We start from the raw sequence: 13,753 nt of genomic DNA on the forward strand, positions 1-13,753 counted from the left end.
GCAGCACGGTACCGGGGTGCTGCTTGCCCTGCGGTACCCACCCTTGATGGCCCTCCCATCCCTGCTGTGGGCCAGGGCATCCTCCTGGCTCCCACAGCGATTCCCGGGCGCCTTCGTACCCTCTGGTTCCAAAAAGGTTTAAACTGACAGCACCTTACTTTTCTGTGAACTGCTTTTAGGTTTATATGTTTGCCTCTAGGCCCAGCAGAGTAACGTGGGTGCAAGACCACTACAGGGGGTCTCTTGAGCAAGCAGTGGAGGGAAGGAAAGGGGTCCAGAGCTCTCCTGCCCAGCTGCCGGAGCAGCACCCCACTTGTTTATTCCTCCTGATCCCTTCCAGGCCTGGGCCCTGCCCTCCTTCCTCCCCATCCACCCACCCCGTCCTCCCCCCACCTGCACAGCCTCCTTCCTCCCACTCCCCATTTTTGCTCCTTTTGCCCTTTCCCACACAGTTTTGCCTTTTACTTCCCGGGAGCCATCACAATCCCCTTCGATATAAAAACACATAAGCAAAGCAAGCCCAGCCCCCCCCGTTCCTGCGCGTGGGGGCGTGCGGGACCCCCCCTCCCCCGCACTCCCGGCGGAGGGGGGCCCTCCTTCCCGCCACCCCGCCCCCGGGCGCTCCCGCGGAACGCGTGGGCCGGGGCGGCGGTGCGGGGCGGCGGCACCGGCAGCAGCGGGCCCCTCCATCTTGGTCGCCCCGCGCTGGCTCAGTCAGTCAGTCCGTCCGTCAGTCAGTCACTCGCCCTCCCGCCCGTCCCGCCCGCCTCCCTCCCTCCCTCCCTCCCTCGTCATTGTCTGCGAGCGGCGGCGGCGGCGGCGGCGGCGGCGCTTATAAGGCGGCGGGCATTGCCCGGATGTGAGCGGCTGGCGATGTGTCTTCCAGGGAAAGATGCTATTATCCGCGTCTCCGCGGGGGAGGCCGTGGTGGTGAGGAGGAGGAGGAGGAGAGCGCTGTAAACTTGGAACAAGTTTGGGACGGGCGGCTCCGCGCTCGCTCTGGGGGTTTCGCCTTTTTTTTTTTTTTTGTTTTTTTTTGTTTTTTTTTTTTTTTTTAAGGAAGGACAGAGGGGAAAGTCCCCGGGCCGCCACGGCGCTCGCAGTGTGTCAGTCACCATGTGTTTGTAAAAACAATAGAGGGAAAAGTTGTCGGACCTTCTTTTTTCTTTTCCTTTCTTTTTGCATTTTTTTTCCTTTTTTTTCTTATTTTTTTCTTTTTTTTTATTTTTTTTTTGGCTGGCTGGCGTCTCGGCTGTCGGGGTGGGGGAGCTGGTGGCGGGCGTTTGGTGGTCGGGAACCCCAAATCCCAACAAAGCCAGGTGTAGGGTGCCTGTAAAGCTGTGGAGTACCCCGGAGCAGGACTGACACTTGCAGTACTTTTTCGTGGTTTTGGAGGGTCACACACGTGTGAGATAATAAAGCACTTTGGCAGAAGATTCCTCTCTTCTTTTTTTTTTCTTTTTTTTTTTTTTAATTTTTGTTCCTTTTTTTCCCCCCTTGGAATATTGTGAACATATTTGTGGCCATTTAAGGTAAAGTTACAATTTGCTGTTAGAGTAACTTGTCTGTGTTTTTTTTCTTTTTTTAATTTTTTTTTTTTTAAATTGTCGATCCCAATGTGTTATTTAAAAAGAGCTGCAAGTTGTTGGGTGTGTAAATGCAAATAGAGAGCACACGGCGTGTGTGCCCGCACAGAATTGCTCGTGTGTCTGAATAGGCGTTATATACACACGGTGTAATTACACGTGTGAGATACACACCAAGGTGCAAACGCTAAACTCGCTGCTTTATTTCCTACCGGAAAATGAAGTCGAACTAGTTTTTTGTGGAGCGTGTCGGGCCTGCAAAGGCAAAATGTAAAATAAAAAGTATAACATGCTTTGGGGGGGGGGGGCTGGCATCGTCCCCAGAAACTTGAGCGTAAAGCGAGTCAAAGGGCCGATTTTGCAAAGTTTGCGGCAATGCTCTCCGTAAATCGAAAAGCTCGGGGTTGAAATGGAGCTGTAGGCACGGGGGGGATCACAAACAAACCAAAACAAAGCAGAATTTTAAAAAAAAAAACAAAAAAGACTGGATAATAAGAGAGGAAAAAAAATATTGTTCCTCTTGGCAAAGTCTCCGCATCACGTGTATTTGCAGCCTCGTATAAACTCGCTTTGCCATGTGTATGTGCGCGAGCTGGGGAAATTTAAAGTATAATCCCTGCAAAAGTGCGGCGCGGGCGGGAGTCGGCGGCTGCCCGGGATCTGCGGCTCCATGCGCGGCGGGTAGGCTAGCCTAGGGAGGCGGCGGGCCCGGCCCGCCTGGGCTCGGCTCAGCTCGGCGGGGCTCGGCTCGCGGCGGCGGGGGCCCGGGGCGGCGCGGGGGGGGGGCCCGGCTCAGCCCGGGAAGGGGGGGAGCGGCGCTGGCCGCGGTGAGGCGGCGGCGGCCGCCGGGCCGGGCCGAGCTGGGCCGGGCTCAGCTGGGCCGGGCGCCGGGCTCGGCGCCGCTCCGCGCCCCCTCCCCTTCCCTCTCCCCCCACCCCTCCCGTCGCCGGTGACTGCGCGCAGGCCCCGGCCGCTCCCGGGTCGTTGTTATTACCCTCCCCCCCCCCCCCCCCCCCCCGCAAATTAGCGATCGGGGCTAATTGTCCGCGGCTGCTCCGCGCTCCCCCGCCGCCCCCGCCCCCCCCCCCCCCGCCGCCTCCCGAGCTGCCGCTTCGCGGCTTCGGGGTTTTTTTCCCTCCTTCCCCCCCCCCGCTCCCCCCATCGCTGTTATCGCTGTTTGCCGTTTCTGCCTCTAAACGCTACTTTGCGTGGAAGAAGGAGAAGGGAAAAAGTTGGGAGCGGATGGCTGTAGTTTCCTCTCTGGGATCCTCATTCATTCCTCGCTGAACCTCCTGTTGCATAAATGATGCTCCGGCAGCGAGGCTTTTTTTTTCTCCTCCGGATTTGGGTTTAGAGTGGATGTTCCCGGGTTTCGATCGCCTCTTTGGAAATACAACATCGCTTCTTCTTTTTTTTTTTTTTTTTTTTTGTTGTTGTTGTTTTTGCTGCCCCTCCATCTTTTTTCCCTCCCTTCTTCTCAACTACCCACCCCCCGACCCCCCCACCCCCCCTGAAAAATCCGACTGTGTTTCCTGCAAGGCTCGGGACTGGGTTTCTGATTGCGGTTATTTCCATGTTTCTAGGTTTGTGTGATTTTGCTAAAATGCATCACCAACAGCGAATGGCTGCCTTAGGGACGGACAAAGAACTGAGTGATTTACTGGATTTCAGTGCGGTAAGAAACAACGGTGGAAATTAACAACAGCTGTAAAAAAAAAAAATATCTTCTAGCTGATCTGCTAAACTAAAAAAAAAAACAAAAACCAAACCCAAAAAAGCAAACCGACAAAACCAAAACAAAACTGCGATCTAAGTGCATTGGGCAATTTTTAATCAGCAGCTAGAACCGTGGTAAATATCTTTGCTTAAAAAAAAAAAAACCAAAACCAAAAATTAGAGTCTTTTTATTATTTTTTACTGTATGTGATGGGAGATGCAATCGCGTTCACAGCTTATTTGAATGTCTTGGATGGCTAAAATAATTCGTACAAAAAGAGACGCCCCTAAAGCCGAACATTTCTCATCAGTAGTTAATATCTAGCACTTTTATCGTGCTTTACGTTTTATAGCGTTGTTGGCACGCGAACTAATTAATTGCTAACTAGTTGCTTATATTCTGTTTTCAGTTCTTCCCTTGTTTCGGTTTTTTGGCACGTGGAAAGTGCAAAGAAATCCACGACTGTCTCAGTTTAAAGTTTTCACTGAAATCTCGTATGGCTTCTGCTGTCATTAAAACTGCTCCAGTCTTTTTCCGAAGCCCCCCCCCACCCCCCGCCTCAGCTAGATGGTGCTTTTTTTTAAAGGAAAAAAAAAAAAAAGAAACAGGGGAGGGAAAAAAAAAAAAAAAAAGAAAAAAGTACTTTTTGTCCCTTTGGGCTGCTCCCGGCCGGGCTGGTTTGGAGGCCAAACGTTAATCCGGACGTGTGCACTTGTCTAGTTTTGTCAGGCTCCCCCTCCCCCTCCCAGCCCCTTCCTTCCTCTCCCCATCCCCTCCCTTCCCCCCAATATGTCAGGGCTATCTATCTATCCAGTTATTTATTTATTTCAGGGGAGAATCGCTTTGCTGGGAGATGCGTGGCTGTTCCTAAAGCCCAGCAACACCCCGCAAAAACCTGACACCCCCCCCGCGCCCCCCCCCCCCCCCCCGCACCTCGCCGCGTAGATGAGGCTGCTTCGGGCTGGCGGTGCTGCTGCTGCTGCTGCTGCCGCCCCAGACTTTGCTTTGGAGGAATGGCTTGGGGAAGTTTGGCCAGGAAACGTAGCCTGAGGCAGCTTCGCAGCCCCCTCTTTGCTTGTTGCACTTTTTCCATTTGTTCCTTCGCTTTTTGCAGGCTCTGACTCAGGGAAGGTGCGTATTATCCACTAGACACGTCGAAGAAGAGAGAAACCAATTAGGGTCGAAATAAATGCTGGGGAGAGAGAGAGGGAGCGAGAGAGAGGGAGCGAGAGGGGGAGAGGGAGAGAGCCTGCCTTCAAATTGCTCTCGTGTTAGAGACGAAATGAGAATTTAGGGCAGGTGGCACTTTGCGTTATTATTATTTGGGTTCACATATGACAGGCAAATCCTAAAGCGGGATGGAAATGGACGTTGCTACATTTATGGCCAAGGTTTCAACAACAAAAAAACTTTTTTCGCCTTTGTCAGCGTGAGAGTTGGAGAGGGGAGCGAGCCCCGCTTCCCAGCCTGGAGAGCGCTGCTGGGGACCGGGATTGCTCAAACTCTTCGGGAAGCGAATATTGCTTGGGGAGCTAATGAGCCTAATAAAAACGTGATGATGGTGGCGAGGGGCTGGTGGGGGCTGTAAGAAATATTGACTCGTTTTCAGGTCTGTGGGGGATGATGCTTCGCGGTAGACAAACTATTAACGTAGTTCACAGCGAACGTGGAAGGAACTTTTGCCTAACAGTGGACTCGGGAATCTCTTGTTTTCCAGTAGTAATGCCTCTTTGTTTTTTTTAGATGTTTTCACCTCCTGTGAGCAGTGGGAAAAATGGACCAACTTCCTTGGCAAGTGGACATTTTACTGGCTCAAGTATGTAAAATTTTTCTTTCCTCTGTAGTTAAAATGCTGTTAGTTATTTATCCATAGGCATTACCTTTGTTGTGGCTGTGGTAATCTCTTCTGGGGAGCAGATTCATTCAGATTTGAGCGGAATTATTCCTAAGCGCTGGCTATTGTTATTATTTCCATGAGATGGGGGCATTTTCGCAGTATTTCCAAACATTTATGTGTTTTGTTTTTTTTTTTTAAAAAAAAAAACCAACCCTAACCTCCTTTCTGTATAATTGTTCAAGGTGAGCTAGTTTAAATCATTATCTTTTTTAAATCGAGCCTTGGAGATTTTTATTTGCAATTTCAGGTGCTCTCTTTTGTACGTCAGAAATGACAATCAAAGCTGCTTGCGTGAGGATTGATTTTTGTGAATAAGAGCTGAAGGCTGCTTAAATTAAATAAATAACTGGGCAAGTATCTGAGCATAAACACCGAGCTCTTCCGGGAAAAGAACTCTGTACTGTTAGAGATCACTGCTTGCTGATGGAATGTTTTTTCGGTGAATTAAAATCTCGAGGCTAGTTTCTTTTCCTGGTGGAAATCAGGGCGTTTTCTTTCTAAATATTTGACTGCTTTTGAAGAGTCCCTGAGACTTGCCTGGAGGATTTGTTTGTTTGTATCTTTGTTTATTTGGTTGTAGTAGCACTATATGGGCAACTTCTGCGTTCCATAAAAGCAGGAGTCCTGTTTGATGACAAAAGAAATACCGGAGCTCTTTGCGGTAGAACATATGTGTACAATAATTGTCTGGCAACTAAAGTTTTATATAGAGGCTTTTATATGCCTGACAAATTAGAAGTAAAACTAGCAAAGATACTTAGGCATTTGAAATTTCCTTACTCTTGTGCTGAGTTCGTTTAAGAGGGTTCCCTGCCTTGCGGATGTGGTGTTTTGGACAGGACACAAATACATCTCCGGGTAGAGAGTTGCAGTGTCTTAAAAAGCACAGGCAGTTACACATACCAACACACTGTACGTGGTATTGTTATACACAGAGTGCTGTTCTAAATCAGATGGTAAATTTGGACAGGTCCTCGCTGCAAACTGCCAGTGGATATCTAGATATAAACACGTCATTGCCTATGGTTTCGTGCCTGGTATTTGCAGTTTGCCCTCAGTTAAAGGAACCTCTTCTGTGCATTCAGCATAGCCATTTTTATTAAATGCACTAGTACCTCAGCTAACTTTATTTCCGAGGAAGGACTTCCTCCTTCGAAGGTAGTCTGTAATGCACATTTTGGAGATCCTAGATCAAACGCCGCCTACGGTTATTAAGCACTCCTTCTGTGAATTTTATTCTATCCAGACTTCCAAAATAATCACATGCTTTTGTTTTGTCTTCACAAATCTGGTTATATTATGAATGTAGTGACTTGGAGAATTTTGCTGTCAGGTTGGAATAACTTTCCAAATGTAATTTGCCTTGTGTCTCACCAGCTAGAGATTTCAATCCTGTTTTTTTGCCATTTTCTGAATTACGTAATTTTAATCACTGCTTTAACCGAATGCATAATATTCGCTATATTTGTTTTCACTGGAGAGAGGCGAAGAGTGTTTGTGCCGGACAAATCAATTTGTCATGCTTATACACCAGGCAGTGCAGCAGCTAACGCTTGGTCTAAGGGCAGTTGACTAGATAGTTATATTTAGTAAATACATCGTAAACCTCATTTGTGAAATCATTTTGATCAGAAATGCCACAGGATAGCAGATCTGAACAGTGACTGAAATCGAGGGGTTGTCTTGGGGTTTATTGTCTCTAAATCTGAAAGCAGTGAAGTAACTTCGATGCATCATTTTAGACATACAAATAATTTAATGAGCTGAAGTAAGTTAGTAATATTAAGATACAGACCATTTAAAATAGCACCTGAACTCTCCCACGCTGTGACACCATGTAAATGCTTGAATACACCGGTCTCTGCTGGTGGAGGATGAAGTACCCTGCCTGATAAAGGGACGTGCGCTGTATGTTGGTAGGTTGTTTGCACAATGGCACACAGCACAGGGTACGCTCTTCCAAGGGAAAATCATTTTGGATTTACTACGTCAATACCGTGTTGCTCGGTTATTAGGCAGGGAGTTTCGTAGCGAGCGATCGGTGATTTCAAGAAAGTTGTCAGAATCTGGGTACGGGCGAATTGCCCCTCGCTGGCCCTCGGCGCGAGGGTGGATGCGTGGCCTGGAGAGACAGTTGCACGCAGGAGAAGCGTGGCTATTGTTTCCCTGGGCTCTTGCTGGCCAGCTAGCCGCGTGCCAGAGTCTTGCGTCTTGAGAGCGCGTGGTCTGCGGTGGTGTAATGAGCCGGGACTCGAGAAATTCAGATTTGGTATGATAGCGCCCAGACAACTGCTTCAAGGGATGCGTTCTGTAACTGTATGGAAGGATTAAAGCTAGCGCCATTAATAACATCTGAACGCAGTTTGTCATTCTAATTATGCATATTGATAATACGGAAGTTTAGCGATCCGAATGCAGCCTGTTCTTCCTCCTGGACAGATGCTCCTCTGAAGTTTGAGCTGACCTTCTCTTAATGGTCCTCTTTTAAAAATGATATTTACTGAGACGGGGAACCACAGATGTCATTCCTCTGCATTAACCCGAAACTTCCCTTACGGGGGGAGGGAAAAGGGGGTGGGTGGGGGGAAAGACCCCAGAGAAAAGTAATCCCAAGCAGTGAAGTGAAACTAACTGTACTTTAGGAAGTGTGGTGATATTTTATGCTTAAAGTCATCTTAACGGCTTTTTACTCATCTAATATATGATGCTCTATTGTGATTTGTAACGTGTGAATGAAAATAAAGTGAAGCCACATTTCCTTTTAATCTTTAATTTCACAAACATGGCTTCTTACCATGTTAAGAAATGGTGAGGGCTGCAAGGGAGAAAGGAATGTAACCTGAGCCACAGCCGTGACATTCCCATGGAGCATTTTTCACATGAAAGGCTTTTGTCAACCCAGTAAAGGACCAGGAGTTTTTGTTTGATGTTTGCAGGTGTTCAGCAGAGAGCACTAAAACAATTCAGCCATGCTGGTTTAGAGACTCTGACCTTAACAGGGAGAATTGGTGAAGACTGAAATTATTTTTAAGAAAACTCCCCTGGAGTTACCTCAAATTTATATTGTATTTGTAAAGTGATTTAATACCTGTTACTTAAATTGAACAATACACATCCACTAGAATTAAGCTGTGTTTTTCTTTTGTTTTTCTTCTCCCGCACCCCCTTTTTTTTTTTAGGACAGTTGCCAAAATAAAATTAATTTTCCCGGATCTTCTAAAATTTACTGAATAGTTTACCTTAGCTTCCGCAGCGTAAGCATTTGTCATCATCTAAGTGCAAGCTATTGTAAAATAAGGGGAGGATGATGGCCGCTGCTGCTCGGTTTTGGGAAGGGATTTTGAAGCAGTTTTTCAACAATTGTGGTGCTGAAGAATTTGCTAGGTCTGTCACATTCGGCGTATTTCGGTTTTTGAACCGTTAATCAAAGCCCACATCTTCCTGATTGCGTTCAATTTCTGCTTCTTCTATTTTAAGTATTTAATTTTACCTAAGTTTTCAAGCATCTGTTCTAGATTGCCCACTATGTATATGTTTGAATATTGTGTGGGTGTGAGTAGCAGCAAAATAACTGAATTCTTATGATTGGCCGTTCCTATTGCACACACAGAGAAAAATGTAAAAATCTGTGCTAGCGCAGACATCACGGAATAAAGCAAAGTCAGTTTAAAGGATTTAAAGGCTTGCTCTTAATTTTGCCATTAGTTTGGTTAGGGCTCGTCCTGCATTGGAATGGCAGCGATTACAAATGAATACATCTTTAACTAGGAAATCACAAACTGAGCTTGGTTTTGAAGTCCTTTTGTTACTTTGGATGTGCCTGTGAGTAAATTATAACCAAATATAGGTTTTTTTTAAGTACAGTTCGTTTTTGGAGCTTGGCCTTCTGGGAAAGGTGCATGATTTTGCTATTATTGGTGGATTATCAGAAAACCTGAATTAAATTCAGTCTTTATGGTGAAAACGTTTTGGTTGCTGCTCAGGTTAGGCACACCTCAGGGCACGTGCATAGGTCCTGTTAAGCATCAGTAGGAATAACCTGTTTGCGTGCTAGGGAAGGATAGACCCTTTACCAGGGAGGGTTTTGGAAGAATGTGATTTATTTTAGGGGTTATAATGCAGAATTGCCACTCAAAAGCAAAAAAAGAAAAACCCAAACACAACAAAACAAAACAAAACAAAAAAAAAAAACAAAACAAAAAACCACAAAGAAACAAAAAACCCAAACCCAAACCATGAGAAATTGTAAGCATAAGGATCAGAAAAGTACTTTTAATGGGGAAGGGAAGGAGGTGTAGTAGGTACGTGGCTATCGCGGTGCCATGGGTGGCTCTGAGGGGTAGCCCACGCTGGTAATGGTGCATGTCAGAAAACACAGAAAATCAAGACTGAATTTGGGTGTTGGCTTTGCTCGCGTGTTGCACCACGTCCCTCCGCTGGCCAGGTGCCATCGCAGGTCTGCGGCGCAGGGCAGGGCACCTCCGCGCCCCGGCCCCTCGCCCGGTCCGGCTCTGCCGCCGCCGGCCCCGGCTCCGCGTTGCAGTACTCCGCTCCTGTTGTGCTTGTTAAAAAAATACTTGAGGCTTCAGCTGTGTAGATACACAAAGGCAACTGCTTCCATATTTTTCATCCCTAATGTTTCGTAATTATGATTAAGAAGACGAAGAATGCTAGTTACCTCCCATCCTTCCAGCTATGTTTACTTGTGGAGCGTTCGATCCTCCTCCCCTCCGAGTCCTATTAAAGAGCGTTCCGTGGGGGCAGAAAAAAGACCCACGCTACGGTATTTGAATTGGCCTGAGACACCGTGGCGCATACTTGGAGGAGCTAAATATTTAGTTGCAAAGAAGAGAGGTTACTTCTGAGTCTGTATCTTGCTCGCAGTGGCAGTCCTGCAGAGGACGATCCAGAGATGCAGCCACCTACAATCACTCCTGTATATTTAAATGTGGAAGCTAAGGTCCTATCTCGGTAATTAAAGGAAAAAAAAAAAAAGGAGAAAAGAAAAAAACCCACGAATCCCCTTGATTTCTGATGTTGGAAGGAAACTAGCCTTGTTAAATGGAAGAGGGTCTAAACAAATACTCTGCAGAAAGGTTGTGTTGGCTCTCATCTAAGCGAATCGTATCTGAAACAGTGCAGTCGTGCCTGTTGGATACTGTAGCTTTCTTTTTTTTAAATACTTTTTGTCATAATCATTGCGCGTCTACCTTGTCAAGGCTCCTGAATATATTTAATAATTCAAAAACATACGCATTAGCTGTCTGAGAGACTGAAATGCTTGGGGGCCAGACCCAGCCAAATGTCACTTGGAGGAGACGTTTGTGCTTGCCATTGCCAAATTTAGCAGTAACAGAAATAATGTCATAGATTATTCAGTGGATACGAGGTATCTGCGAACAAAGTGTATCTGTTAAACCAGTGAACTTAGGTCTGACTTGGAATTAAGTAGGAGTACAAAGCTTGTCTAACGTGTTCAGTAGGGGATGCAGGGAAAAAAGGCATTTGGGAGCGTGTGAGGTACAATTTGGCTTCTTCCCATTAGGTTTGTACTGGTGCCACTCCCAAATTCATATTGATTTTTGTCATAGGCAAATGCAGCTCCCATTGACTGAATTCCCAAGAAACGTTAAAGAGGCACAAATAATCGTCAGCCTGTGCATCTTGTGAACACCAGGTCACACAAATTTTAATCTTTCACCACTTACACTTATTTTTTGGCTACCGCAGAAAGAACATGTGATTGAATGTATTTATTTCCTCCCCCCACCCCAGGATTTAAACCGTTACTGAATTTTGGAATTGCTTTGATATTTTACTTACCCAGTAAGTAAAAGGATTTAAGCCCACACTTTGGGATCCCAGGAATGTTGCGAATGAACTGCTTGACATTTTTTGACAAGATCAGCAAATATCTTTACCGTGCTATTGTAATGAGGATATCACTTAAATAACAGATGAACAACTAAGTCACATAAACATATATAATAGAACTATGTAATGAAAGTTTATGCTGGTAATTGCTTGAATCTCTCTCAAATGCACAGAATCGTGGAGCACTAAAAGCTGTCATATAAACAGTTTTGTTTTGAGTTTAAAGTTATTCTTTTTTTTCTTTTTTTTTTTTTTTTTCCATCGGCTATGATAAACAACGTCATTTTGTAAGCTTTACAGATGAAACATTTACTTCTAATGGTAAACTACATTCTGTATCTGGAAAATCATGTCTTTGCAAGGCCCAGAAAAAGAGTAGAGCCCCGGTGGCCTCAGGCCTGTGGTTTTCAGTGTTTGATATCATGATGTTATTTAGATCAGTTCCCATAAGCCAAGATAACAGATCTGCAATTGTTTAATAAGGAACAGGCTATGTGTTTATAATGGCTTAAAGATCTTTTATCAAAATTTTTCCGGATAAATGATACCAGGGCAGTGGCCATAATCAAAGTAGGACTAAAAAGGGATAGAAATTGCGTTTCAAGAAGTGGAAATTATTTTTTTTCTGTCCTGAATCGGAGGCAGCCTATGGTTTTGAAGCTTATGAATTGCAGCCTTACGAAAGTCAGGTGCCTACATCTCCTAGGGCTCCTCTTAGCTGGCAGAGGAGAGATTGCCCCAGGGCGTTTCAGATCAGCGCTGGGAATCGTTTGCCGGCGACGCCTCCTCTCCACCGAAGGACCTAGGGCTTGGCCGAGGTGTCGCTCGCCATGTTCTGGCTGTCGAAGGCCAGGTGAGCCGGGTCCCCCTGGCCAGATCACACCGTTGTTGCTCAGTCAAATTTCTAGTTCAAGTTAGCTCGCCGTGCGGTCATCAGAGAGAAGAGCTGGCATCGCCTGGGAATGTTTTACATGTCCTGCTGAAGATGTAGGCATATAAAATTAATATACATGTAAGAGTATGTACCATCTGCCAGTGGCTGTAGATAGTCCACGGAGTTCCTCTTCCACCTGGGAAGACGGGAGGAATAACAATGGTTAAAACGAGTCCCTTGAATAATTTAATTTGGTGTTATTTATTCTGTACTATTCACTGCTGAGTAAAAGTCACTACCAGATTTCCTCGTCTGCCTTTATGCAGCTGATGCTGCCCGTCAGTCTGAGGCAATGAGATGTTGAGGGGCCTCCACACTTTTTGTCGTCTGGGAGGTATCGTGTGCCGCGTGGGATCTAGCCCAAAGGCCGAAATCTGCCTTCTGCCATTTGTGCCGTTCAGAGTTTTTCAAACCTGTGGCTTTGGGGCTGGCGCCTGGCCGCAGATCCGCCGTCTTGTGACGCTAGCGCGCTAAATTTTCTTCTTTAACCTGTTTGCAGTGAAAGCTTTCTGCCTGGCGCTTCTCGGCAAAGCACAGGGGCAGCATTGACCAAATTCTTCGATAATTTTTCTAATGTTTTCAAAGGTGGTTGTGTAATTTCTTTCCTTAGCAAACTTACAGAAATGGGAAGAGTGCTGAGAAAGGTTGGCATGTTTACTCTTTCTGCCAAGGTAAACTCTAGTGCAGTTGATCTGCATATCAAACCACCAGGTGTATTTAAAAATGGGTTTATCTTGGTGGATTTCAGAGCAGTGAGAAAGTATTGGATGTGGAGGTGCAGTAACAGCATTGTTCGCGTGAGAGCTATTGTGACAGTCACCGTTTAACGATGTCTTTCAAGACTACTATTGGTAGTAATGACAATACGTAGCGGCAATCTATTGTTGTCCGTGCTGGGTATTGATCTATTTTGGAAACAATGCTTCACACGCGCTGCTGTATTTGCACAGTACTCTTGTGGAATTTGTCTAATCCCCTAAGACTTGATTTGTTGAATATAATGATTTTCTTTTCACCTGGTGAAAAGGCTTCCGAGGTTAAGATGATGTATCCGGCACTTGGCAGAGCCTTCTGCTCCGCTCTCTCAGCGGGGTACCGGGGAGGGATGCTGGGCGCTGCACTGGCGTGTTCGCCAGCCGCTTGGTCCTCTCCTCACCGAAAGCCCGCTCATATTCTCAGCTGGCTCCAGTGCACCTGGCATCTGGGCTTCATTTGCTCTGTTCAGGGTTTCACTCGGAATCTGCAGCAGCGCATCCGTCGCCACCGCAGGAAGGGACGCCGGCAGCCCTGGCGTGGGCGCCCGCGCCGTGGCGAGGCAGGGGCAGAGGAGCCGAGGCGCTCGCGCTCTCCGGCTGCTGGGAGAGGCGAAGTCGCTCCTGCTTCGGGCTCTGTGAGCAACGGCAGGCTGTCATCCGCTGCCTGCGAGCCGGCACGCTGCCGGCAGCCTTCCCAGCAGCTCCGGCCCTTCCTGCCCTGTAACACGCTTCCCGTGCCAGTGCCGTCCTTGGCACCCCGCTTCGTCGTATGTGCGTGTCTATAGGGCACCCTGCTCCATCGCCTCTGTGTATCGGCACCCTGCTTCCTTGTACGTGTACAGAAGGTGACCTCTCAGCCCCATGCAGAAGGGGTTCTTCCCTGGACGGTGCTTCATTCGTAAGAGTGCAGAACCAGGGAGGCTTGAAATGAGATTTTACCTTTTGGGGTTGTACCATTACAGCAGATCCTTTCAGGGCCGTGGGTTCCAG

At 46.8% G+C, this 13,753-nt stretch overlaps 1 protein-coding gene across 14 annotated transcripts in view; it reads left to right on the forward strand.

The window, feature by feature from the left end:
- Nucleotides 1-833: 833 nt before the first annotated feature.
- TCF4 (transcription factor 4) overlaps nucleotides 834-13,753 on the forward strand; it is a 243,956-nt gene continuing 231,036 nt past the window's right edge. For 4 of the 14 annotated variants that reach the window (XM_064438941.1, XM_064438945.1, XM_064438950.1 and 1 more), the window contains exons 1-3: nucleotides 2,012-2,267; nucleotides 3,170-3,261; nucleotides 5,047-5,119. In XM_064438941.1, the coding sequence (XP_064295011.1) occupies nucleotides 2,162-2,267; nucleotides 3,170-3,261; nucleotides 5,047-5,119 (271 nt within the window). In that variant the 5' untranslated portion in view covers nucleotides 2,012-2,161. Of the gene's footprint in view, nucleotides 1,533-2,010; nucleotides 2,268-2,543; nucleotides 2,567-3,169; nucleotides 3,262-4,411; nucleotides 4,435-5,046; nucleotides 5,120-13,753 lie in introns of those variants that run through there. The other 10 variants (XM_064438952.1, XM_064438953.1, XM_064438951.1 and 7 more) reach the window with 7 other exon arrangements.

The sequence above is a fragment of the Phalacrocorax carbo genome, chromosome Z (genome assembly GCF_963921805.1).
Source record: "Phalacrocorax carbo chromosome Z, bPhaCar2.1, whole genome shotgun sequence".
Lineage (NCBI taxonomy): Eukaryota > Metazoa > Chordata > Aves > Suliformes > Phalacrocoracidae > Phalacrocorax > Phalacrocorax carbo.